Source organism: Hyperolius riggenbachi, chromosome 1 (assembly GCF_040937935.1).
Source record: "Hyperolius riggenbachi isolate aHypRig1 chromosome 1, aHypRig1.pri, whole genome shotgun sequence".
Lineage (NCBI taxonomy): Eukaryota > Metazoa > Chordata > Amphibia > Anura > Hyperoliidae > Hyperolius > Hyperolius riggenbachi.
This window is the reverse complement of record NC_090646.1, coordinates 549,288,076-549,315,396: the sequence shown is the minus strand read 5'-3', so window position 1 is coordinate 549,315,396 and position 27,321 is coordinate 549,288,076. Positions and strand designations below refer to the sequence as shown.

The 27,321-nt window shown below is 46.9% G+C and overlaps 1 protein-coding gene across 3 annotated transcripts in view; it reads left to right on the top strand.

The window, feature by feature from the left end:
• YTHDC2 (YTH N6-methyladenosine RNA binding protein C2) overlaps positions 1-27,321 on the top strand; it is a 100,974-nt gene that overhangs the window by 54,985 nt on the left and 18,668 nt on the right. For 2 of the 3 annotated variants that reach the window (XM_068247259.1, XM_068247266.1), the window contains exons 15-27: positions 1,870-1,966; positions 3,264-3,351; positions 3,436-3,516; positions 4,918-5,000; positions 7,780-7,885; positions 7,983-8,102; positions 8,569-8,841; positions 8,968-9,094; positions 9,176-9,381; positions 16,825-17,017; positions 18,631-18,746; positions 22,432-22,721; positions 26,510-26,678. In XM_068247259.1, the coding sequence (XP_068103360.1) occupies positions 1,870-1,966; positions 3,264-3,351; positions 3,436-3,516; positions 4,918-5,000; positions 7,780-7,885; positions 7,983-8,102; positions 8,569-8,841; positions 8,968-9,094; positions 9,176-9,381; positions 16,825-17,017; positions 18,631-18,746; positions 22,432-22,721; positions 26,510-26,678 (1,949 nt within the window). The remainder of the gene's footprint in view (positions 1-1,869; positions 1,967-3,263; positions 3,352-3,435; positions 3,517-4,917; positions 5,001-7,779; positions 7,886-7,982; positions 8,103-8,568; positions 8,842-8,967; positions 9,095-9,175; positions 9,382-16,824; positions 17,018-18,630; positions 18,747-22,431; positions 22,722-26,509; positions 26,679-27,321) is intronic. The other variant, XM_068247274.1, reaches the window with a different exon arrangement.

Here is a 27,321-nt window from a genome sequence, read left to right as displayed (position 1 = left end):
TGGGTGATTGACAGGTGATTGACAGGTGATCAGGGGGGATAGATGCATACAGTACATGGGGGGGGGGGGGTCTGGGGAGAATCTGAGGGGTGGGGGGGGGGTGATCAGGAGGGAGCAGGGGGGGGGATAAAAAAAAATAGCGTTGACAGATAGTGACAGGGAGTGATTGATGGGTGATAGGTGATTGGCAGGTGATTGACAGGTGATCAGTAAGTTATTACAGGGAAGGACAGATGTAATTAATGCACTGGCGAATTGATAAAGGGGGGGGTCTGAGCGCAATCTGAGCGTGTGGGCGGGTGATTGGGTGCCCGCAAGGGGCAGATTAGGGTCTGATCTGATAGGTAACAGTGACAGGTGGTGATAGGGGGTGATTGATGGGTGATTGATGGGTAATTAGTGGGTGTTTAGAGACGATAACAGATGTAAACAATACATTTGGGAGGTAATCTGACGGCGGGTTTGCGGGCGATCTATTGGTGTGGGTGGGTGATCAGATTGCCCGCAAGGGGCAGGTTAGGGGCTGATTGATGGGTGGCAGTGACAGGGGGTGATTGATGGGTGATAGGTGATTGGCAGGTGATTGACAGGTGATCAGTGGGTTATTACAGGGAAGAACAGATGTAATTAATGCACTGGTGAATTGATAAGGGGGGGTCAGAGGGCAATCTGAGCGTGTGGGCGGGTGATTGGGTGCCCGCAAGGGGCAGATTAGGGTCTGATCTGATAGGTAAAAGTGACAGGTGGTGATAGGGGGTGATTGATGGGTAATTAGTGGGTGTTTAGAGGAGAGAATAGATGTAAACAATGGATTTGGGAGGTGATCTGATGTCGGATCTGCGGGCGATCTATTGGTGTGGGTGGGTGATCAGATTGCCCGCAAGGGGCAGGTTAGGGGCTGATTGATGGGTGGCAGTGACAGGGGGTGATTGATGGGTGATTGACAGGTGATTGACAGGTGATCAGGGGGGATAGATGCATACAGTACATGGGGGGGGGGGGGGGGAATACTGAGGGGTGTGGGGGGGGTGATCAGGAGGGAGCAGGGGGGGGGATAAAAAAAAATAGCGTTGACAGATAGTGACAGGGAGTGATTGATGGGTGATTAGGGGGGTGATTGGGTGCAAACAGGGGTCTGGGGGGTGGGCAGGGGGGGGGTCTGATGGGTGCTGTGGGCGATCTGGGGCAGGGGGGGGGGGGAAAATCAGTGTGCTTGGTGCAGACTAGGGTGGCTGCAGCCTGCCCTGGTGGTCCCTCGGACACTGGGACCACCAGGGCAGGAGGCAGCCTGTATAATACACTTTGTAAACATTACAAAGTGTATTATACACTTTGTATGCGGCGATCGTCGGGTTAACATCCCGCCGGCGCTTCCGTATGGCCGGCGGGATGTTGCGGCGGGTGAGCGGCGCCAGGCGGAGGCGGAGGATCGCGTCACAGATGACGCGATCGCTCCGCCCATGCCCCTACAAGGACCGCCGCCATTTGTCTATACGGCGGTCCTTGCGGGGTGCACTTCCCGGCCGCCAATTGTATATACGGCGGTCGGGAAGTGGTTAACAAGGGCGAAAAGGGATAATTTGCATATTCAGTGGTAGTGTATTGTGGGTAACCACAAATGTTCACTTATAACTGAATTAATGCAAATTTCCTTCTGGTTTAAGAAGGCAAATTACACCAAGCTTTGCTTTTTTAGTAGGATGGCTTTTTGGTCCCTTTTATCCCCCTATACATTCCTAGGTAGTTTGGGTCACCCTGAGCTGCTTGGTTATTCTGTTAATTATGTTTGTACAGTAGTTTTAAGCACAGTTTTAATATACTCCGTTTAGTATGTTCATATTAAGCTTGTTGATGGGTGTTTGTGTTTAGGGGCCATCCTAATATTTCTCCCTGGCTATGATGAGATCGTTGGATTAAGGGATCGCATTTTGTATGATGACAAGAGATTTGCAGATAATTCTAATAGGTATGAAACTTTGGATGTTTTTTTTTTTATATATATATATTGTCTATAGTCTGTTGTGGAATAATGCCATGTGTACAATTTTAACACGATCTCTACTTTTCATATAAAGAGGCAGTTTCTTCCATCTTCCCGCTAGTCTGTTATCCACTGATATTGTTAAAAAAAAAAAAAAAAGTACATTGGCAGCTTCTACGCCTGATTAGGTTTATCCAGTAATTTAAAGATGATGCCTTTTTTAACATCCTCACCTTTAGCATTTTGCTGGTTTCTGGGAACAGCCTAGAGTCAGCTGTGCCTGCAGGGAATAGAGAATTCTGGGATGTCCTGTATACTTGTTAATGTAATGTTGCCATGATTGCAAAGAAACACATTTTGAATGTTTTGTCAGGTTTACTCTTCAGCACAACTAATCACTTTTTGCGATTTTCCTAATACGTTGGCCTCAATCGAAACGCAGGAAAGATGCAGCAGAACTACGAATGCCCTTTTAGAAAAGCGGAACGCGTTCAGTAAGAATGCCTTCCCACGATTCCAACTGTAACTTTACTGTACTTATGTTTGGAGAAACGCAAGCCTTTTCAAAACCAAAATGGAACAGTTTCCTGTCTGTGAACCTTGTTGGGAAATAACAGCTGTTTCCAACTGCCATGCAACCAGTATCTCCCGTTGAGCATATGTATATTATCAAGCTCAACACACACCATACAATCTTGGTTGTACAGATTTACCAAATCTTTGTTGTATAAGGGCCAACAGATTAAAAATAACTTGAATGATTGATTGTATAAGCTCTTATACTACATGAAAATGGTAAGATTGAACAACCAAGATTGTATGGTGTGTGTTGAGCCAAAGGGTGGCCATACATGGTACAATTTTTTCATACAATCTTACCATTTCTATGTAATATAAGGGAACTGCCTAAATTATCCTTTCAGTATATTCACTTCATTTACCCTTACACTACATAGAAATGGTAAGATTGTATGAAAAAAATTGTACCATGTATGGCCACCATTAAAACAACCTTTCAGCCTATCGTTTTGTTAGTGGTTGTGGTTATAGATAATGGCAGTTGGCGCTAGCTGTTTTTTTTCCTTGCTGCCTGTAGTGAAGATGATTATGTGCAGGCTGATTGCGGATCAAACAATATGCACAAATGGCATAGTGAATATCAATCATTTCTTGATCTCTCTTCTATTTTATAACGTCTCACTTTGCAATGTATTGATTTATTTTTTCCCCTTTTCACTTAAGTTCTTGTTTAACCTGTTCTAAATAATTTTTTGTGGGGCAGGTACCAGTTGTTCCTGCTGCACTCAAACATGCAAACGATTGATCAAAAGAAGGTCCTGAAGACTCCTCCAGCTGGACTCCGAAAAATTGTGAGTGTTTTTATAAAATTAGGAAACCTCCTTTACGCTGAAAACAGTGCCTGACCTGCAGTGTCTTTGATTTACTGTCCACAGATCCTTTCTACTAATATAGCAGAGACCAGTATCACTATCAATGATGTTGTGTTCGTCATAGACTCTGGCAAAGTGAAGGAGGTAAGCTAAGAAAGATTGAGATGTATGCTCCATTACAAATATTCATCACATTAAAGGAATTCTATCAAACTTTTACTTTTTTTGTGAGCACTTTAAATCAATTTGTCAACAACAGTAAGGATGAGCACAGCATGTATGTTTGCTGCGCAGAGTGTCTTTGTCTTTATCTAACTACTGTCGGCTGTCCCCTAATAAAACTGACGGCGACGGGGAATTGGGGCAGTCCATTATACAAGAGGGAAGCCTCTTGCGGAGTACAGCTGTGGTTTATTCTATTCTGATGGTCCCCAGTGCAGAGCGAGTTATACAGCGTGTGATCCTTCTTATAAAGTTACTGTGAGGAGACCTCTCGCTCTGCTAGTCTGGAGACTGTTGAGCTGCAGCTGCGTTGCTACACAAAGGTAAACAAGAGCTGGAGGAGGGCGCGTCATTGCTTTGAAGAGAGCTGTAGAGGAAGATTTATTATCTTCCTCTACGGCTCGGTTCACTTGCTTAAAAAAACGTACCCGAGGGGCATTTTTTAAGCTCTGCTTAGCGCAGGAAACAGATCTTAATGTTAAAAGTAGGAGCCCCCTCCACTTGCTAAAAAAATGTGGGCAATGACAGCCTAAGACAGTTTTCACAAGGCTAGTTGCTGCGTCCCGTTCCCCCGTTTCGATTGCCACTGAGACGTAAAATGTATGTGTCCCATTACCGATCACCTCCGAGTGCTGCTGCACTGTTCCTCCTACACAGCCCGGTGGCCGGCAGAAGTATTGGGATCTCCAATGGAATTCTCAACAACGTGGAGAATTCTCACTGGTTTATGGTGGACCAATGAAAATTCTCCCTGTTGCTAGAGAGAATTGGCCTAACGCAGTCTATGGAGAGCCCCATGCTCCTGCTGGCCTCTGGGCTGAATATCCATGGATCTAGTGGCGTAGGGACCAGTGGCATAGCAATAGGGGATGCAGAGGTTGTGATCGCACTGGGGCCCCTGGACCAGAGGAGCCCGCCTTCATCCATCTTATTAGTGTTTCAATGGTGCTATGCTGGTAATGGACACCTCTATATGTGCATTGCATAGGGTAATCCTCAACAAACTGTTTATTTACTATAAATACACCTCTCTGTCACTGCAGCTGTCCTTGGTAGGTTTTGGGGCTCCATATCAATACAGTTCTTGGGGCCCTTATGTAAAACTCGCATTGGGGCCCCAAGCTCCTTAGTTATGCCACTGGGCGAGACAGTTGAGGTGATGCGGACGTGACTGATGCATGAGCAGACGGGAATTTGTTCCAAGCGGATGCAAAAGGGACAGGACTTATCCGCCTAGTGGATGCGCTTACCGTATCCTTTTAGCATCCGCCCTAGAGTGATTCAGTGTTTTGTGTTTTTTTTTTTTTTTTTTTTTCATTGCAGAAATCTTTTGATGCCCTTAACCATGTCACTATGTTAAAGATGGTTTGGATTTCTAAGGCTAGTGCTATTCAAAGAAAAGGAAGGTAATGTATATGTGTATCTTATGCTAAATCTGAACAAATGCATGAAACCAAAACAAAAGAGAAAAGATACACTTGCAGATAATGTCCATGTAGATTGCGCATCAAGTGATCTCCACTGGTGTTAGGAGTCAAAAATGAGTGTCAGACACAGGTAATATCATTTTTAGAATTAGTAGAAAGTAATATGGCATCCTCTGTCAAAGTACATTCTGCAGCTCTGACCAGCAAGGTTGCATTGAAAATGTGCATTAGTTTAACAGTTTGACATAAGCACAAAAAGGGGAATAACCGAGAGCCCGCTAAGGTGTAGTAAGTTTTGCAGATAAGGTTCTAATTGTTTAGGAAATGAATACTCACAAGTCTGGGTTACCGCAAAAGTAACCACTGTATAGGAAGGTGGGGAGAACCAACCCGACCCCACTCGAGCTAAAGAGAGTCTGAAGCGAGAATAAATCTCGCTTCAGACCTCATAGATAGCAGGGGCACGTGTGCCCCTGCTAAACCGCCGCTATCCCGCGGCTTAACGGGGGTCCCTTCACCCCCAAATCCCCTTGTTTCAGCAGGGAGCGCTTCCTGGTTGGGGCAGGGCTAACCGCCGCAGCCCTGCCCCACGCGCATCTGTCAGCGCGTATCTCCGCCTCTCCCCCACCCCTCTCAGTCTTCCTTCACTGAGAGGGCCGGGGGAGAGGCGGCGATGCGCCGCTGATAGACGTGACTGGAGGCAGGGCTGCAGCCGTTAGCCCTGCCTCCAGGAGCGACCAAGTCTGTGACCAAGTGTCGCAGTGGGGTGTTTGGGGGTGAAGGGACCCCCGTTTAGCGGCGCTATAGCGGCGGTTTAGCATGGGCACACGTGCCCCTGCTAACTATGAGCTCTGAAGCGAGATTTATTCTCGCTTCAGAGTCTCTTTAAGAAGCTGTTCTACGCAGTAGCTGGAAGTAAGGGTTACTCCTCCATGAAGGGTAGACAAACAATAATGCAGAAATAAGATGAAAAACAGAGGCACCAAAAAAAGAATAAAATACACTAAAAACAGTTTAAAAATGGGAGGTGGTTTTGGACTTGCCTCCCAACAGAAGATATGTTTGATCCAATTCGAGGAAAACCATATTATCTTTATTGACAGACACTCCACTTTGCAATGTGTTTCGTGGGTAGAAACCCACTTCTTCAGGCAATAAGGGAGCAACTCTATTCCGGTCTCGAAGCGCGTGCCTTCGTCTATAGAATCGGGCTTCCACCTTTGAAACGTGTCACAAAGTGGAGTGTATGTCAATAAAGTTTGCATGGTGTTTCACAAATTGGACCAAATGTGTCTTCTGTAGGGAGGTATGCTAAGTCCACCACCTCCCATTTTTAAACAGTTTTTAGCGTATTTTATTAGGTTTTGGCACCTTTGTTTTTTATCCCATTCTGCATTATTAGTTAAATGGAACCTTAACTGAGAGGTATATGGATGTTTCCTTTTAAACAATGCCAGTTGCATGGCAGTCCTGCTGATCTCTTTGTCTGCTGTAGTGGCTGAATCACACACCTGAAACAAGCATGCAGCTAATCCAATCTGACTTCAGTCAGAGCACCTGATCTGCATGCTTGTTAAGGGGCTGTGGCTAAAAGTATTAGAGAGACAGGATCAGCAGGAAAGTCAGGCAACTGGTATTCTTTTAAAAGGAAAATCCATATCCTTCTCAGTTTAGGTTCCCTTTAACCACTTCAGTACCAGCGGCCCCTTAAAGGGATTTTTCCTTTTAAAATAATACCAGTTGCCTGACTCTCCTGCTGATCCTGTGTCTCTAATACTTTTTGCCACAGCCCCTCAACTAGCATGCAGATCAGGTGCTCTGACTGAAGTCAGACTGGATTAGCTGCATGCTTGTTTCAAGTGCGTGATTCAGCCACTACTGTAGCCAACAGATCAGGGTAGCCAAGCAAATGGTATTGTTTAAAAGGAAACATCCACATCCCACTCAGTTAGGTTCCCTTTAAGGACCAGAGACAGCCGGTACAAAAAAAAGTGGCCTACCGTCCTCACAACGCATGGAACTGCTGCTACCGCCAATCACACCGCTCTTGTCACTGAAGCTCATTTGCTCTGCTGTTGCTATGACAGCAGAGCTCTGTGAGCTGGTCAGGAGCCAATTTCATTGGCTCTTGACCTGACCCTGTGACCAGTGTGAGTCCATGAGATTGGCTCACAGTGATCACGAGGTTAGGAGCCAATAAAATCAGCTCCTGACTGGCTCACAGAGCTCTGCTGTCATACACAGCAGGGCAAGTCGGCTGCAGTGGCAGGAGAGTGGCAGGATTGCCAGGAGTGTGGTAGTGTGCGGCAGGCTAATTGAAATCTATACTCTGGAAATGATTAAACAGTGTTTCTGTATGTAGATCATGGCAGAAATGAATTCATATGCATGAAAGTTTAGTTTATGTTTGCATTAAAACCTAACAAAACCCTGGCAGAAGATTGTACTTGCTACAAGGAATTGATGCAAATCTGCCCAACAGGGACAGCAAAGAAAATCGGCATTCTTTGGTTTTGCACAATAAAGCAAGTATTTCCATGTTCAAACCATACTATTGGGAACACATAGAAATCAACTGACACGTTCACACACAAGGGATGTTTTTTCCTGAGCTCCTTCAGAATGATGTATTATGCTTGTTTATGTTGTTGCAGGTTATGGGTATTGATTACAATGCTCTACAGTCTGCTATGTGTTTACCTAATAAGACCTGGAAGGACATGTTTGCTCTGACATGTGATTCTTCTATACATTGCAGGGCTGGTCGATGTAGACCTGGCGTCTGTTTCCGCCTGTTTAGCAAACTGCGTTTCCAGAACATGCTGGAGTTTCAGACTCCAGAATTACTGCGGATGCCCCTTCATGTAAGAGCTACATTGTATGAGACAGTTTGTGGATGAGAGATGTTTGCAAAGCATTGGTGCCAGGAGACTGTTAACCTTTTTATTTTTGTATTCTCAGGAGCTTTGCTTACATACTAAGTTATTAGCACCAATAAGCTGCCCTGTTGCAGATTTTCTGATGAAGGCCCCAGAGCCGCCGCCAGTCTTAGTTATACGAAATGCTGTACAGGTGCTAAAGGTGAGCATCATGGAAACTTGTATTACGTGAGTTCTTATGGTGATCCCACTTAGTTTCAAGGAATACTAAAGCAAAAAAATGGTTTTCTTTTAACTTGCCTGGGTCTTCTTCCAGCCCCCTGAACTCGTCCTGTAACCACAACGTCCTCCTGGTCCCCTCCAGCCAGCAGCGGCTACCCTCGCAAAGCTAGCTGGTTGCAGAGAGTCGGCGGCTACTGCGCATGCGCGGCCTTGAGCCACACGCACCGGGAGCGTTCTGCGCATGCACTTCTGTGCATTTGCAAAATGCTTCGTGTTACGGGAGTGTGATTGAGGAGGAGCTGGGGGGGGGGGGGGGGGGGGGCAAGAGACCTATAAAGCTACGGGGGGCTGGAAGAACATATGGAAAATAGTGACATTCTCTGAAGCTAAAAAAATGTTTTTTTCCTGAGGTTTGGTTTTAATGTTGTATTGCTTTATTGTTGTAGACCATTGATGCCATGGACCAGTGGGAAGACTTAACAGAGCTTGGTTATCACCTAGCTGACCTGCCAGTAGAGCCTCACCTTGGTAAAATGGTGCTGTGTGCTGTGGTCCTAAAGTGCTTAGACCCTATCCTAACCATCGCCTGCACTTTAGCATACAGAGATCCCTTTGTCTTACCAACTCAAGCAGCTCAAAAGCGCGCTTCCATGTTGTGCAGAAGGCGATTCACTGCTGGCACTTTCAGTGACCACATGGCGTTACTCAGGGCTTTCCAGGTAGGACCGTCTTTTTGTACTATAACAAATGTGTGTATGTGTGTGTACTGGTGTCATACAGAAGTATGTGTACACACATATTCATGGATACATATTAACTAGAAATAACGTTGAATTACCTTGTAGGCTTGGCAAAAGGCACGCAGTGACGGGTGGGAACGATCATTCTGTGAAAAGAATTTCCTCTCTCAGGCCACCATGGAAATTATCATTGGGATGAGAACACAGCTGCTAGGACAACTTAGGGCTTCAGGTGCATATAAAACAAAATCCGAAAATTAGGAAATTCTTTTTGCTTTGTGTCTTATTTAACGTGTCTTGTGTTTCTCTGCAGGGTTTGTTAGGGCTCGAGGAGGAGGAGACATCAGGGATGTAAATACAAACTCTGAGAACTGGTCAGTAGTCAAGGCAGCTCTAGTTGCTGGGATGTACCCAAATCTGATTCATATTGACAGAGAGAATATGGTGCTCACAGGTCCCAAAGAAAAACGTGTGCGCTTGCACACTACCTCAGTCCTCAGTCAGCCACAGTATAAGAAGGTAAAGCAGGGTGGTTTTTTTTTTTGTTTTTTTTTACTGTTTTGTGTTTGGAGAAAGGCTTGAATCACAAGAAGCAGATTAGTGTGGCACTCCCTCATACAAGTCAAAGATGCTGTGGGTGGGTATTGTAGACAAACAAACACTCACCACCTCCGCTATACTCCCTTCTCCCTTCTCTACGTGTAGAGAAGGGAGAACCTTGCAAAAGTCTCGAACAAAAAGCAGTAACGTGCACCATCCGTCCGTATTCAACGTGATTTATTGCCTCTGGTGAAAGCCAACATCATTACAGGAGTAATATCAACATTTGTGCACCTTTTACATGTTGTGCTGCAGGGATGGATGCCTCAGGCTCAGATGGGATTGGCGACGGCCGTTTCATGACGCTAGGTCATGCTGCGTTCACGCTGAGTGGAACGCAGCGTGACCAAGCGTCCAGCAGGACGCAAAACGGCCGTCGCCGATCCCAACTGAGCCTGAGGCACCCACCCTCGCCACCGCAGCACAACATGTAGAAGGCACACAACTGTTAATATTACTCCTGTAATGATGTTGGCTTTCACCATAGGCAATAAATCACGTTGAATACGGACGGATGGTGAACGTTACTAATTCTTTGTTAGAGACGGTGTCTGGAGAAAGAACAGTTGATATGGACCACGACAATCACATTCTCATTTTGACGCCTTAGTAGTTTAATTTCTTTTAATGCTTATTCAGCTTTATTCCAATGAGATTTCATGGAGTTCTGCTTCTAGAAAAATGAAATGTGATCTCCAAGTTGTGGGAAAACAAAACTATCCACTATGTTAAAAGTTATTGATGTTTATCTTTGATTATTTTTTCCTTGCTTAAACTGCTGGGGTCTTTTTCAAAGTGTCTTACTTAATACATCCTACTATTTTAACAGTGGCTCCAATAATAACTTGGTCATCCTTGAAGCTATTACTCAAGGAAAGGACATCATCAATGGTCTTAGAGAAGCATGTGTTGCTGCCCATCGATCTGGGTTATAAGGCCATTTCTAAAAAAAATTGAATTCTACAGTGAGAGAGATTATTGATGATTTGGGCTTATTTTTCAGCCATGGGATCTGGGCACTTTGCAGTCATTACGATGACCATGAGTTCCTCTCTATTTCAAAGTAGTCAAAGGTGACGCCATCTGTGCCAGCTAATGCTTGCATAAAACTCATCCATGCAACAGGACAGTGAAAACGAGCACAAAATCGAGAACAGAATGGCTCAAAAGAATACGGTAGAATCAGAAGGTTGCAGTGGCTCAAAGTCCTGACCTCAACCCACTCAAAATGTTGCGATTCAAGAGGGCTGAGCATTAACGCGTCTGAGAATGCCTGCAAACCTCAATGTACTAAAACAATGTTAACAGGAAGAGATGACCAAAATGCCTTCAATTATGGGATACTGATAGAGTTGGGCCGAACGGTTCGCCTGCGAACGGTTCCATGCGAACTTCAGTGGTTCGCGTTCGCGTCCCGCAGGCGAAGTTTTGCGGAAGTTCGGTTCGCCCCATAATGCACCATGAGGGTCAACTTTGACCCTCTACATCACAGTCAGCAGGCCCAGTGTAGCCAATTAGGCTACACTAGCCCCTGGAGCCACTCCCCCCCCCTAATAAAAGGCAGGCAGCGGCGGCCATTACGCTCACTCGTGTGCCTGCGTTAGTGAGAGTAGGGCGAGCTGCTGCAGACTGTCTCTCATAGGGAAAGATTAGTTAGGCTTAGCTTGTTCCTGGCTGCATACCTGTTCTGTGAACCCACCACTGCATACCTGTACTGTGTACCCACCACTGCATACCTGTTCAGTGAACCCACCACTGCATACCTGTTCTGTGAACCCACCACTGCATACCTGTTCAGTGAACCCACCACTGCATACCTGTTCAGTGAACCCACCACTGCATACCTGTTCAGTGAACCCACCACTGCATACCTGTTCAGTGAACCTGCCACTGCATACCTGTTCAGTGAACCCACCACTGCATACCTGTTCAGTGAACCCACCACTGCATACCTGTTCAGTAAACCCACCACTGCATACCTGTTCAGTGAACCCACCACTGCATACCTGTTCAGTGAACCCACCACTGCATACCTGTTCAGTGAACCTGCCACTGCATACCTGTACTGTTCAGTGAACCCGCCACTGCATACCTGTTCTGTTCAGTGAACCTGCCACTGTATACCTGTTCTGTTCAGTGAACCCGCCACTGTATACCTGTTCTGTTCAGTGAAACCGCCACTGCATACCTGTTCTGTTCAGTGAACCCGCAACTGTATACCTGTTCAGTTAACCCTCCACTGCATACCTGTTGTGTTCAGCGAACCCGCCACTGTATACCTGTTCTGTTCAGTGAACCAGCCACTGTATACCTGTTCAGTTAACCCGCCACTGCATACCTGTTGTGTTCAGTGAACCCGCCACTGTATACCTGTTCTGTTCAGTGAACCCGCCACTGCATACCTGTACTGTTCAGTGAACCCGCCACTGCATACCTGTTGTGTTCAGTGAACCCGCCACTGTATACCTGTTCAGTGAACCTGCCACTGCATACCTGTTCTGTGAACCCGCCACTGCATACCTGTTGTGTTCAGTGAACCCGCCACTGCATACCTGTTGTGTTCAGTGAACCCGCCACTGCATACCTGTTCAGTGAACCCGCCACTGCATACCTGTTCTGTTCAGTGAACCCGCCACTGCATACCTGTTCTGTTCAGTGAACCCACCGCATCAGTGCGCATACCTGTGCAGTTAAGTGAACCCACCTACCTACGTGAGTGCACGCAGTGTGATATACCACTCCGTGCATACCCGATATGGACAAAACAGGTAGAGGAAGAGGTAGTGCCAGAGCCAGAGGAAGGCCACCCGGCAGGTCTGTGCGAGGTCGTGTAAATGTAATTTCGTGTGGACCTGGCCCACAGTACAGTGCTCGGAAGAAGGCACGTCCCATCACCTCCCAAGATTGTCAGGACGTGGTTGAGTATTTAGCGACACAGAACACCTCATCTTGCTCAGCCACCAGCGCTACTACTAGCACCACTTCCGCTGCATTTGACACTTCGCAAGAATTATTTAGTGGTGAAATCACTGATGCACAGCCATTGTTGTTACAGCCAGATGAATTTTCACCAGCACATATGTCTGAGTTACGCAGCAACACTATGGATGTAACGTGTAAGGAGGATGAAGGACCTACTGATGGTGCATGTTTGGATTTTTCTGAGGCAAGCGAAGCTGGGCAGGATGATTACGATGATGACGATGATACGGATCCTCTGTATGTTCCCAATAGAGGAGATGAAGAGGGGGACAGTTCAGAGGGGGAGTCAGAGAGTAGTAGGAGGAGAGAAGTTGCTGAAAGAAGCTGGGGCAGCTCTTCGTCAGAAACAGCTGGTGGCAGTGTCCGGCACCATGTATCGCCACCTATGTACAGCCAATCAACTTGCCCTTCAGCATCAGCTGCTGAGGCCCCCATAGTGCCCACATCCCAGGGTGGCTCAGCGGTGTGGAAATTTTTTAATGTGTGTGCCTCAGATTGGAGCAAAGCCATCTGTTCGCTCTGCCAACAAAAATTGAGCCGTGGAAAGGCCAACACTCACATAGGGACAAGTGCCTTACGAAGGCACCTGGAGAAAAGGCACAAACAGCAATGGGATGGCCACCTGAGCAAAAGCAGCAGCAGCACACAAAAGAAAAGTCACCCTCCTTCTCCTCTTCCTCCTTCAGGTGCATCATCTGCTTCTGCCGCTTTCGCCCTTGCACCTTCACAGGCACCCTCCTCCACTCCGCCTCTGCCCTTGAGCGGTTCCTGCTCCTCTGCCCACAGCAGCAGTCAGGTGTCCGTGAAGGAAATGTTTGAGCGGAAGAAGCCAATTTCGGCCAGTCACCCCCTTGCCCGACGTCTGACAGCTGGCGTGGCGGAACTGTTAGCTCGCCAGCTGTTACCATAACGGCTGGTGGACTCTGAGGCCTTCCGTAAATTTGTGGCCATCGGGACACCGCAGTGGAAGATGCCAGGCCACACTTATTTTTCTAGAAAGGCCATACCCCAACTGCACCGTGAAGTTGAGAGGCAAGTGGTGTCATCTCTTGCGAAGAGCGTTGAGTCAAGGGTACACCTGACCACGGATGCCTGGTCTGCCAAGCACGGTCAGGGCCGCTACATTACGTACACAGCCCATTTCGTCAACCTGGTGAACGATGGCAAGCAGGGCGCAGCGGACCAAATTGTGACACCTCCACGGCTTGCAGGCAGGCCTCCTGCCACCTCCTCTCCTCCTGCTACATGCTCTTCGCTGTCCTTCTCCTCCTTGGCTGAGTGGCAGTTCTCCTCTCCAGCTACACAGCCCCAGCTCCGCAAGGCCTATGCTGCATGCCAGGTACGACGGTGTCACGCCATCTTAGACATGTCTTGCCTCAAAGCGGAGAGTCACACTGGAGCAGCTCTCCTGGCTGCTCTTAAGAAACAGGTGGATGAGTGGCTGACCCCGCACCACCTGGAGATAGGCAACGTGGTGTGCGACAACGGCAGCAATCTGCTTGCCGCTTTGCATATGGGGAAGCTGACACACATACCCTGCATGGCACATGTCATGAATCTAGTTGTTCAAAGATTTGTGTCAAAGTACCCTGGCTTAGCGGATGTCCTGAAGCAGGCCAGGAAGTTCTGTGGGCATTTGAGGCGGTCTTACACAGCCATGGCACGCTTTGCGGAAATTCATGGGAAAAACAACTTGCTGGTGAGACGCCTGATTTGCGATAGCCCGACTCGCTGGAATTCGACCCTGCTCATGTTCTCCCGCCTGCTAAAACAGAAGAAAGCCGTCACCCAGTACCTCTACAACTACAGTAGAATGAAACAGTCTGGGAAGATGGGGATGTTCTGGCCCGACAACTGGACACTGATGAGAAATGCATGCAGGCTCATGCGGCCGTTTGAGGAGGTGACCAATCTGGTGAGCCGCAGTGAAGGCACCATCAGCGACTTGATTCCCTACGCTTACTTCTTGGAGCGTGCTGTGCGTAGAGTGGCGGATGAAGCTGCGAATGAGCGTGACCAGGAACAGTTACGGCAGGAACAGGCATGGGACCAATTTTCATCAGACCCAGCTGTTTCCTCAACACCTGCGGCAGCATAGAGGGGGGAGGAGGAGGAAGAAGAGAAGTCGTGTGCAGAAGACGAGTCAGACTCAGAGGATGATGAGCAAGGTGTTTCTTTGGGGGAGGAGGAGGAGGGGACGGCGGCAGCAGGAGAACAACCGCAGCAGGCGTCGCAGGGGGCTTGTGCTGCTCAACCTTCCCGTGGTATTGTTCGCGGCTGGGGGGAGGAGGTTGACTTACGTGACGTCGCTGAGGAAGAGCAAGAGGAGATGCATGGTACATCTGGATCCGACTTTGTGCAGATGTCGTCTTTTATGCTGTCCTGCCTGTTGAGGGACCCCCGTATAAAAAACCTCAAGGGGAATGAGCTGTACTGGGTGGCCACACTACTAGACCCTCGGTACAGGCACAAAGTGGCGGACCTGTTACCAACTCACCTGAAAGTGGAAAGGATGCAGCACATGCAGAACAAGCTGTCAACTATGCTTTACAATGCCTTTAAGGGTGATGTGACAGCACAACGCCAGCAAGGTACCACTGCCACTAATCCTTCTCCCGTGTCCACGCAGTCAAAGACAGGACGCTTAAGCGATCTCATGGTGATGTCGGACATGCGGACGTTCTTTAGTCCAACGCCTCGCCGTAGCCCTTCCGGATCCACCCTCCACCAACGCCTGGAACGGCAGGTAGCCGACTACCTGGCCTTAAGTGTGGATGTAGACACTGCTGTGAACAGCGATGAGGAACCCTTGAACTACTGGGTGCGCAGGCTTGACCTGTGGCCAGAGCTTTCCCAATTTGCCATCCAACTTCTCTCCTGCCCTGCCGCAAGCGTCCTGTCAGAAAGGACCTTCAGCGCAGCTGGAGGCATTGTCACTGAGAAGAGAAGTCGCCTAAGTCACAAAACTGTTAAGTACCTCACCTTTATCAAAATGAATGAGGCATGGATCCCGGAGGGCTGCTGCCCGCCCCAAGATAAGTCAGTCCCCGCACACACAGCATCTCTGCCTGCACGCCGTGTGACTGGCTGCCTGGCCTGCCCCAAGAAGACTAAGTCGCTCCCAGTCCCTCCACACAGCATGTCTGCCTGCAGGCCGCTTGACTACCTTCTCCGCCACCACCAACAGGGTCCGGGGCCCCAGGCGGATTGCTGAATTTTTTAGGCCGCTGCTAGCAGCGGCCGCTGTAATAATTTTTCTGGTGCGTGTACATGACTGCCTAATTTTTCTGGCTGCACTGCGAGCAGCTGCAACAACAAAAGAAAAGGCATGTACATGCGCCCATTCCCCTTCGTGATCATTACCTTGCCGTGGTGAAGGGACTTGCGTATCACAATGAAGCAATGACCGGCGCCTAGATGAGTGTCTCGGGGGGCACACCCACGACAATAAGGTCGTTGCCTCATTGTGGTCAGACCAAATTTGATCAGCTGGACAGTCACTGTTCTGTCATTCACCTACATCAGCCAGGCGACCATATGGGCTGTAAAGCCACCAAAACCTGCACTCTCGCCATGGTGCGCACCAGTCCAGCACGGCCGTCACTACACAAACAGCTGTTTGCGGTGCGTTACACGGTGAGTTTGGTGTGCCAGTGTGAAGCAGTACCTTAATTACACTACCTGATTGATGTATACACATGCAAGATGTTTTAAAGCACTTTAGGCCTGTCATTTAGCATTCAATGTGATTTCTGCCCTTAAAACGCTGCTTTGCGTCAAATCCAGATTTTTCCTGGGGACTTTTGGCATGTATCCCACTCCTCCACCTGGGGGTCCAGGTGTTAGACCCCTTGAAACATCTTTTCCATCACTTTTGTGGCCAGCATAATTTTTTTTTTTTTCAAAGTTCGCATCCCCATTGAAGTCTATTGCGGTTCGTAAACTTTTACACGAACCGAACCTTCCGCGGAAGTTCGCGAACCCGGTTCGCGAACCGAAAATCGGAGGTTCGGCCCCACTCTACATACTGATAGTATACATAAAATGATTACTTGAAGTTATTGCTGCTAAATTGGTTCTACAAGCCATTGAATCATGGGATCATGTGTTTTTCACACACGATTTCCCCATTTTGGATTAATTTTTTTGTGTATTTTTTTATTATGTCTAGATAGGGATTGAAAAAGCGTATACTTTCTTTTTCTCTTGATTTTTTGCTAGCTCATTTTGATGCCTTTTTCCCCCATTTCCAGTAGAAGACTCTTCTGCTGCTGAGTTGTCTTTGGAGATTCTGAATCTTGAGTATGAATGTAATCTACTGTCATATCTATTATTATGTGTGCAAATCCAAATAAATATAATTTATTATCACTGAAACAGATTCCACCGGAGAATGGACAGGCTGCCGCTATACAAGCACTTCCTACAGACTGGCTGATATATGATGAAATGACCCGGGCTCATAGAATTGCTAATGTTAGATGTTGCTCGGTAGTTACGCCAGCAACAGTAGCGATTTTCTCAGGACCTGCCCGACTACCAAGTAGTGCCTTGCAAGAATCTTCCAGCCAAGGTAGGACATAGTTTGTGGGTGAGCCTGCTTTTCTTTATATGTTAAACTACAATAATAACCCTTATATACCCTAAACACCGGCCATATGTAAATGACCTGGTGTGTCCAAAATCCTACAACTGCATCAGTTCAACTAGTAACCAAACCAATTGTATTGCTTCAAGAAAGCTGAAAAGAAGGACTTTGTAATGGTAATATGATGCCTAATACAGACTGCTGACTGAAACTCACTGTTGAAGCTGTAAGCAGGGGTATTTCTGTGTGTCTTCGGCTTATGGAAGAATCACTTAAGGACCAGGGGATTTTTCAGTGATCGGGGCTCTCGGCCGTTCCCTCCCTCTCACTTCCCCTCTGAGCGGTGCAGGACGGATATCCGTCCTGCGCCTGATAGGATAGGCTTCTGCCTATCAGATGCCGGCGATCCCCGGCCAATCAGAGGCCGGGGATCGCCGATCTACGTCACGGCGCAGCAGCGCTGTATTGATGTAAACAGCGGGGATTTCTTCCCCGCGTGTTTACATTATGCGTGCGAGCCGCGATCGGCGGCTCGCACACTGTTCACGGAGGCAGCCTCCGTGAACTGGCATGGAAAGGCCGCTCGATCGAGCGGTTGTTTCCATGCTATACCACTAACAACCCGCCGACGCCTATCGGCGTTAGCTGGTCGTTAAGTGGTAAAGGATAACTGTTCTTGCAAATGTTAGTATAGTTACCTTGGTGTCCTCTCTGGAGTCTTCAAAATATTGCTGCTAACACTGTTCTCGCTATAGTCAAAATCTGGTGGTGCATCTGGTGGTGCAGCCTAGTGTCTCACAGCAGAACTGGCCTGTCACCCTAACTACTACAATCACTGTAGGTCCTACCCTCCTGCTTTATTTTCCCTGCCACTTCTGTAGATGCAGAGTGACAGCAGTGAGTGTGTTGACATGCCAGGTCTGCTGCATGACACTAGACTGAACTGCCCCATTCTGCATAAAACCGGAAAGCTGTAGAGAGTGACATCAAGTAAAATTTGAGGGGAAGGAGGGCACTGCCACCAGGATAACTGTTGCATGTACAGCTACCTCCTTCTGACTTCAACCTTTATCTCAATGGCAGTTATGCTAGGAATACCTTTACTGTTCTGAAACTCCTAAGAACACAATTGTAACTGCTTTCACAGCAGTCCAAAAATGTAATTGCCATATGTCATTGCTATTTGCATAAATTAAAATGTAGCCACAATGGGCCTAATACGCAAAAGTAACATGTGCAGGTAGTGTAAGCTAATTTTTCAGGTACTAACAGCAAGGGAACAGCACCCGACTGTTAGTGTCACGTGCATTACTAGAGTAACATCCGGGTTGCTATAGCAACGCATGTATTATTGGCGCTAATATTGTATTGGGCACTGCTCAACTGCTATTAGCACCTAAAAATTTGCTGTGCACCACCTACACATGGCACATTTACCGGCCATTCGCACATCAGGCTCATTGTGGCTACATTTTGATTTATACACATAGCCGCTTGTAAGGTTTGTGGCTGTTTGATTTGAATAATAGCTGTTCCCTTTGTGGCGTTTTGGAGATTCTTACCATCTACACTCTAAAGGCTTTCAATCTGTTTTGCAGCAGCTCTGTGTGGAATTCCCAGTGAGAGCAGTGACAGTGAGATTGAGGACCGTGCCACAGCTGTGATGGCCACACTGAAGCTGGATGAGTGGCTACAACTTAAGCTGGACCCAGAGGTAATAAAGTTCCTGACAACTACCTAAACATTCATTCTACAGTGGTATGGCTTTATTATTTTGAAAGCTGAATCACAATGGGCTTGATTCACTAAAGGGTGGTAAGTGTTAGCACGCCAGTGAAAAGCCCCTTAGCACGTGCAAAATGCCTTTGCACGCGCTAATATTCGCACAAAAGTGCGAGCGCGCAAAGTTTAGCAGTGCGCCGAAACGTTGCACCGTTCACGTGCAAATTAGCCTGATAGGTGGACTTTGCACGCAGACGGTGCAAAGTTTTTGGCGCACCAACGCGCGATCAGTAACCGCTTTAGACGTGCAAACTATTTAGCACCCTTTTGTGAATCAGGCCCCATGTGTATAGCAATTGTCTGGCATAAGAGCTTCTTCAATGGTGTTATGTTATGATCTAGTAGTGCAGTGTGGAATTCATCATTCAACTGTGTGACACTGTTGAGGAAAAATCATATTCTGCTTTATCCTCTTGCATTCTTCTCCCAATTGCTTGATAAAATGTTTGGAGCTAGGACTGTGTTGCTGCCAATGTCAGACTTTGGGCATTAGTACTAGCATGAAGTAGGTTGTGACAGAACACTCCTAGCTCTATCTACACAATACGATTCTTTGTACGATTCAATTACGATTCTATTTACGATTCAATTAAATCCGACATTTCCGATCGGGATTCGATTCGATTCAGTTCGATTCGCAATTGCAAAACAATGGCAAATCGAATTGCATCGAATCGAATCCCGATCGGACATGTCGGATTTATTCGAATCGTAAATAGAATTGTACAAAGAATCGTATCGTGTAGATTGGGCTTTACACTTCCTGTTTCTGTGAATGTCCCTGCAGCTTCCTGGGCACAGACAGGAACAGGAGGGGCCATGTAGAAATTTGATTAGAAGAGCTTGCTATAAATATCACAAAGATGTGTGACTATGGCTTTCCAAGCAATAAAAAGCAGTGGAGAGTTTTTACTGTAGGGATGGGATATTTTGGGCACAGGGCATCTAAGCAAGGGCCTGGAATGCCCATTAGTGTAAATGGCCCTATACCGCACCTCATTTATTGATGGAATTCTGTATATTCCAGCTTTTGCAGTGCCCCTGTGATTGCAGCTTCCCTGTGTACCCCATAATTTAATTTTTGGGGTGAGTGCACACTCTGTTGTTCCTGGGGTACCAAATAGGTCAGAAATGGCCCTGCTGATGTAAAGACATGGGGACAATAGCAGAGTGCAGGACTATTAGAGTGGTAGAACAGTTTACACAGTATAGAAGCTGCTTAGTTTAAAAAAAAAAATACACCAGTGAGTGGGTTCTTCTACTGTATGTCTTTGGGGGAACAAAATCAGTAATACACATCTGCATTGGTGATCAGCAAGCAATTTTTTGGGGGGTGTAATTTAAAGGGAACCTTAAAGAGACACTGAAACGAATAAATTTCCCCCTTTTTACCTTAATATTCGCTTCAGCAGTCTCAGCACAAGTGAACCGCCGCATCCCCGCTGCAAAACGAGGGGTTTAGATCCCCCAATTCGCCGGCCAAACATCCACGACCGACTTGGTTGTGGATTTAGCTGCACTGAGAGGCAGAGCTTTCAGCTGCAGCTCTGCCTCTCCTGAAGTCAATTGACGAGCGGATCTCCGCCTCTGTGCGCCCATCTCTATGAAGGAAGAGTGAGAGGGGCGGGGAGAGGCGGCGATTCGCCGCGATTGACATCAGCAGAGGCAGAGCTGAAGCTGAAAGCTCTGCCTCTTTCAGGAAATGCCGGCCAGATTGCCCCCTGGCGATTTGGGGGGTCTAAAGCGCCCGTTTAGCGGCAGGGATGCGGCGTTTACTTGTGCTGAGAGTACTGAAGCGAATTATAAGGTAAAAAGGGCAAAATTTATTTGCTTCAGTCTCTCTTTAACTGAGCGGGATATGGATGTTTCCTTTTAGGCTAGTAAAACACCAGGACGTTGTTTAGGGGACGTAATAGGGCTCATAACGTGCCCCTAACGCAACGCCTGGTGCTCTCTGGTGTGGACGTCGGAGTGAGCCGCATTGTGCAGCTCACTCTGGCGTCCGTGATACGTACTCTTGGACGCATGCGGCATCACGTGGTCCTGCCCGGCCAATCGCCGCACAGAGCGGCCGCTCCAGGAAGTAAACACTGCACGTCACTGAGTGCAGTGAATATTAATTAGCCATGTGCCCGGCCGCTCTCCCCTCCTCCCCAACATGACTGAGCATGTGCAAACAGTCTAACGCGGCTTAGCCGCGGAGAACGCACAGCATGCAGCACTTTGCTGCGTTACAATGTAACGCTACGTGGGCAGTGTGAACAGCCCCCTTGTTACATTGCCGTGTGTTGGGGGAGCATTACAGGTCTACTAACGTGCGCCTGTAACGTTCCTGTGTGCAAGAAGCCTTAAACAATACCAGTTGCCTGGCAGCCCTGTTGATCTCTTTGGCTGCAGTAGTGGCTAAATCACACACCTGAAACAAGCATGCAGCTAATCCAGTCTGACTTCAGTCAGAGCAACTTATCTGCATGCTTGTTGAGGGGTGGAATCTGGCAACTTGTATTATTTTAAGAGGAAAAATCCATATCCTTCTCAGTTTAGATTCCCTTTAAATATGGATACTAAGGATTGCAAAGTTCAGTGGTCTCCTATATACAGTATGTCTGAGTAGTAGTTCTGCTTATAGAAGGCCAATTTATAAATTAAGCTATGCTGACACCTTCAGGCCAAGTGAAGAATTGTAACAGTCGTTGACCTTGCACAAAAGCAAGTTACTGTATATACAGTAGTTATAAGTCTAAGTAAAGTTTTGCTTGCAGAAAATTCACAGTTGTTACTGAAATAAACCTGGAGTGAAAATTAACTGATGAGATAAACAATTATAGTTCTAATCCTAAAAAGGAGTTTCCAGGAATCCCATAGTTTAACGTTAAAGGCAAACAGAAACATCTGTGTATAGCTTTGACTGCTTCAAGTCAATGATAATGGTTGTTCAGCTCTCATGCAAACAAATATTGAACTAGGGAACCATTCATCTGTTCCCTGCTTTCATAAGTGTTTTCCTCATCCACACAGGAGTTGTGTGACATGCTATTACTTATACACAGACAGCTGTGACTGCATAGAAACTGTAGGTTTGGATTCTAAACATCCTTTTACACTATATCAGTTGCTCTCAGTTATAACTGAAAGGACAACTGATTTTCAAAGTAATGTCCATGTTTTCCTACAGCTCAGTTCACGCTATACGCATACTAACTGAAAGCTTTTTCACAATGCACTGCTATGAAAAGTAAAAACACATCCGTTTTTGAGCATACAGTGTAAAATGGGCATCAGGGTCTTTTTACACTATATCAGTTGCTGTCAGTTGCAACTGAAAGGCGAACTGATGTGCATGTTACATGTCACTTCAGGTATGTTCAAAAGATTCCTCCGCACAGCTTCCATAAGGTAAAATCCAATCCTTTTATTGAGTCATTGTAAAAATAGCAAAGAGTAAGGGAGCATGTGAGCATGTCACTTCAGGTATCCTGTAAATAGGTATGGATAATTATATCATTGCTTTCTGTACACTTATCAAAACTATTTATTTAATCAAATACTGGAAAGCAATGTTTTTCTTTTTACCTATTTTGTACTTCGACTGACTCTCCTATCCAAATATCTTCTAGGATGCTGATCTCTTACTGCAACTGAGGCAGAAGTGGCACAGCTTATTTCTGAGGAGAATGCGGGCACCTTCCAAGCCATGGACACAAATGGATGAGGCTACGATCCAGACAGTGATAGCTGTACTGAGCGCTGAAGAGCACGCTGCAGGTTTACAGCAGCCCTCTGGAATTGGGCAAAGACCAAGACCAATATCTTCAGAGGAGCTTCCTATGTCGTCTTCCTTGAGGACTAGTAATGGCCGCAAGAGCTCTGACCTAGACTTCCCTGATGAGCCATCGCACTTTGACAGGTACCAGCCCTGATTCCATACCAAAAGCCTCATGGCCACTTATGTTTTCTTTACATACACATTTGATGTAGGTTTTCTCCTGATGATCCCTGTTTACGTTTTTATTACACATTAACCACTTTACCCCCGCACGTACGTATTTCTCCGCCCCTTTTTCCATCCTTTAAAAACCAGGGACGGAGAAACACGTACTTTCCGCGTTCCCGACGCTGCCCGCGCTCCCGCTCGTAAACACGCCGCCCGCCGCTAGTAAACACGCAGCCGCCCGCTCGCCCAGAGATCAATGAACGGGAAAATCCATTCCCGTTCGTTGATCTAAGCCCCGCAATGATCAGCTGCTCTCCTATGGGCAGCGCGATCATTGTGAGAAAAAACTCACGTGTCCAGCCTCCTTATTCTTCCTCCAAGCTTCCGGAAGGAAGCTTGGAGGTCGCATTAAAACAAAAAGTTACTGTGGCCATCTTGTGGCCAAATAGTAAACTACACCCTACACATTTTTCACATACAAATAAATGACTTTTACACATAAAATTAACTCATTACCTCCCACACTCCCCATTTTTTTTTTTTTTGTAATTAAAAAAAAATTAAAAAATTTACAATTAAAAAAAATACATAAATAGTTACCTTAGGGACTGAACTTTTTAAATATTTATGTCAAGAGAGTATAACACTGTTACTTTATAAACTATGGGCTTGTAATTAGGGATGGACGCAAAACTGAAAAAAATGCACCTTTATTTCCAAATAAAATATTGGCGCCAAACATTGTGATAGGGACATAATTTAAATGGTTTTATAACCGGGACAAAAGGGCAAATACGTTTCATGGGTTTTAATTACAGTAGCATGCATTATTTAAAAACTATAATGGCCGAAAACTGAAAAATAATTATTTTTTTCCCCACATTTTTCCTATTTTCCCATTAAAACACATTTAGAAAAAAATAATTCTTGGCATAATGTCCCACCTAAAGAAAGCCTAATTGGTGGCGAAAAAAACAAGATATAGTTCATTTCATTGCGATAAGTAATAATAAAGTTATAGACGAATGAATGGAAGGAGCGCTGAAAGGTGAAAATTGCTCTGGTGCTCAGGGGGTAAAACCCCTCAGTGGTGAAGTGGTTAATATTGCTTTCCCTCAGACACTATTATGAAAGGATTTTTATTTATGTTTTGAGTTTAGATGAACATTTTGTTGTAAGTATGACTCAAGGGACCCATTAACATTACAATCTTCACTGTACCGTCTTACCAAATCTATGTAGTGGAAAGGTAAATTGATTGAGTCCTGGGGATTTAGGTGTTTATGCTTTTTGCAGAGAATTGATCATAATCTTTGCCTTACATCACACCTTACACACCTAGAACTATTCTATTCTAATTTTGGAGTCATAATTTTTTACCTTCACTGGTCCCGAGAATACCGTATATACTCGCAAGCAAGCCAAATTTTCACCCCCCAAAAGTGGCCCAAAAGTTTGGGGGTCGGCTTGCTTGCGAGTCATATGGTAGTATGGGTAGGTAGTTAGTGCCCCTTCCCGCTCCCCCCGCGGCCGCCGCTGCTATTACCTTAGGCGGTGCCGCTTCCTCTATCCCCGTCCTGCTCCGGTAACTAATTCACAGCAGCGCGCCTCTCGGCGGCTGCTGTGATGACGGAGGAAACCATAGAGAGCGGTTCCCATAGTAACGGCATCGCCGCTACAGGAAGCCGCTCTCTATGGTTTCCTCAGTCATCACAGCAGCAGCCGCCGAGGGGCGCGCTGCTGTGAATTAGTTACCGGAGCAGGACGGGGATAGAGGACGCGGCGCCGCCTAAGGTAATAGCAGCGGCGGCCGCGGGGGGAGCGGCAAGGTGCACTAACTACCTACCCACCCACCTACCCATACTGGCACTATGCTAGCCATACTGGGGCACTATACTAGCCATACTGGGGCACTATACTAGCTATACTGGGGCACTATACTAGCCATACTGGGCACTATGCTAGCTATACTGGGCACTATACTGGGACACTATACTAGCTATACTGGGCACTTTACTAGCTATACTGGGGGACTACCTACCCATACTGGGCACTTTACTAGCTATACTGGGCACTATACTAGCTATACTGGGTCGCTACCTACCCATACTGGACAGTATACTAGCTATACTGGGACACTATACTAGCTATACTGGGCACTTTACTAGCTATACTGGGGGACTACCTACCCATACTGGGCACTATACTAGCTATACTGGGACACACTGGGGGGATCACGCGGCCGGCTTATATGGGGGTCAATCATTTTTTCCTGGTTTTTCCAGGTAAAAGTTGGGGGGTCGGCTTACATGCGGGTCGGCTTGCTTGCGAGTATATATGGTAGTTACATTTGCAGAATAGATCCTAATTGGGCTTAATTTATGAAAGTGTTTTGGGAAAACTGATTAAAGCAAACCAGTAAGACCAAAGAGGAAAAAAAATGTGATTCTATCTCAGTAGAGGAAAAACTCCGGCTCCTGCATGGGCACATCCTCCTGCAGACCACCGATCAAGCGCTGAAAGTTCATGTCATCGCTCCCGTCCATGATTGAGTGAAGCTGCACTGCACAGCCGCAGGGCGCATCTCGCCTGTGTAGTAGCAAAACAAGGCAAGCCCATGTGGCGTCCTGCGTAGTGCGGGCATGCTCATTCACAGACAGGAGCATGGTCGTGTACAACGCTTGACAAAACCCTTGTCGACGAGACTCTAGGGGTCCCAGCAAAGGACTGATGAAGGCGAGGAGGTGGAGGACGCACTTTTTTTTTTTTTTACCACCTTCAGGTACACTTTTAGGTGCCTGTAACAGATGGTCAGAATCCAGCTGGTACCATTTTGAATAGAGAATTGGCTTTGCAGCAATTATAATGCAGCATTTATAGTCACATGTTTTACACTTTTTTTTGAGGGGGGTTATGCTCCTGCTGCATCGCAACGTAAACAAAAAAACTCACTCATATGACCCTGCGGCAGAGTGTGCAGACAGGGTTCTATGCATAACACCGAACCCCCCCCCCTGTTCAGTGACGTACACCCTACTGGACAGGAAGTACGCCGCCAGGATTCCCTGGAGGCCCCGTCAGTCGGCCCATGCGCGCTGCACCGTGCTTTGTTGTTTACACCATGTGTAACGCCCATAGACTCCCATGACCCCAAGCACTGTGCGTTAAGCGAGGTGCTAGCATTAACGCCCTGCTGCCCTTGCATCAGCTTGGATACTTACAGCGCACCGCAGCAGACAACAATAAGTGTGGAAGTCTCCATAGACATTCATTGCTTTTGTTGCCCCTTGCAGTAAAATATGGTAATGCAATGGAGGAATTACCTGCAAGTGTAAATGGGCCCTCAAGGGAACCCGGAGCAACGTATAGAGGTGGCATATATACTTTCTATATTTATTGCCTGGCTATCCTGTTGATTCACTGCCTTTTCTAGCCATAGACCCAGAACAAGATTGCAGATCAGATGTTTCTGACAAATGTATCTGACAAGATTAGCTGCATGCTTATTTCAGGTGTGTGATTGTCATTACTGATGCCAGAAAGATCAGCAGGACTGCCGGGCAACTGATATTGTTTGAAAGAAAATAAATATGGCAGCCTCCATATATCCCCCACCTCGGGTTCCTTTTACTATCTAAGATGATATGGATTGCCCACTAAATAATTATTTTTTTGTTTAAATACTCTCTTTATGCATACTAGAGAGGAGAAAGCCTGCCTTACCAGTTGAACTTTGTGTATGCTTTTTTTTCCCCTAACAGCAGAGCAAATCAGAAGTCTTCTTCTCCTGGTTTAATGCAACCTGCTAAAAGTAAAGAAAAGGCAACTTTATACCCAAAAAGACATGAAGATAAGACCAATCCGAAGTTATCTGAAAGCCCTAGCTGCAGCAGTCCCTGTAAAAGCCCTCCTTCACCAGCTTCTGTCAAGGTAAGTGAACTGACTGACAGAAAGAACTGCTAGCATGCAAAGCCCAATTCCTTAAAGGGACTCCGAGCTCAGCCAAAAAATGAAAGTTGTACTCACCTGGGGCTTTCTCCAACCCAGTGCTGGTCGGGATGTCCCACGACGGCGTCCTGGCTCCTCTCCATGTCCCCGCTCTGGAATGGCTGACCGGCCGCAGCCCGGGCGACACTCGGCCGAGTGTCGGGCTGCTCCTTCGCGTCATCACGGCGGCCGGCGTGGCAGTACGGCGCATGCGCGCTTTAAACGCGCATGCGCAGTACTGCCACGCTGGCCGCCGTGATGACGCGAGGCGGCCGGCGTGTGACGTCAGCCGCGTCATACGCGGAAGGAGCAGCCCAACACTCGGCCGAGTGTCGCCCGGGCTGCGGCCGGTCAGCCATTCCGGAGCGGGGACATGGAGAGGAGCCAGGACGCCGTTGTGGGACCTCCCGACCAGCACTGGGTTGGAGAAAGCCCCAGGTGAGTACAACTTTCATTTTTTGACTGAGCTTGGAGTCCCTTTAATGAACTTAATTGGGAATTTTCACTGCTGTCTATAGTCACACGTTAGAGTACATATTTTACACTCTATCAGATCCTGGTTGGACATGAATTGGATAAATCTCTT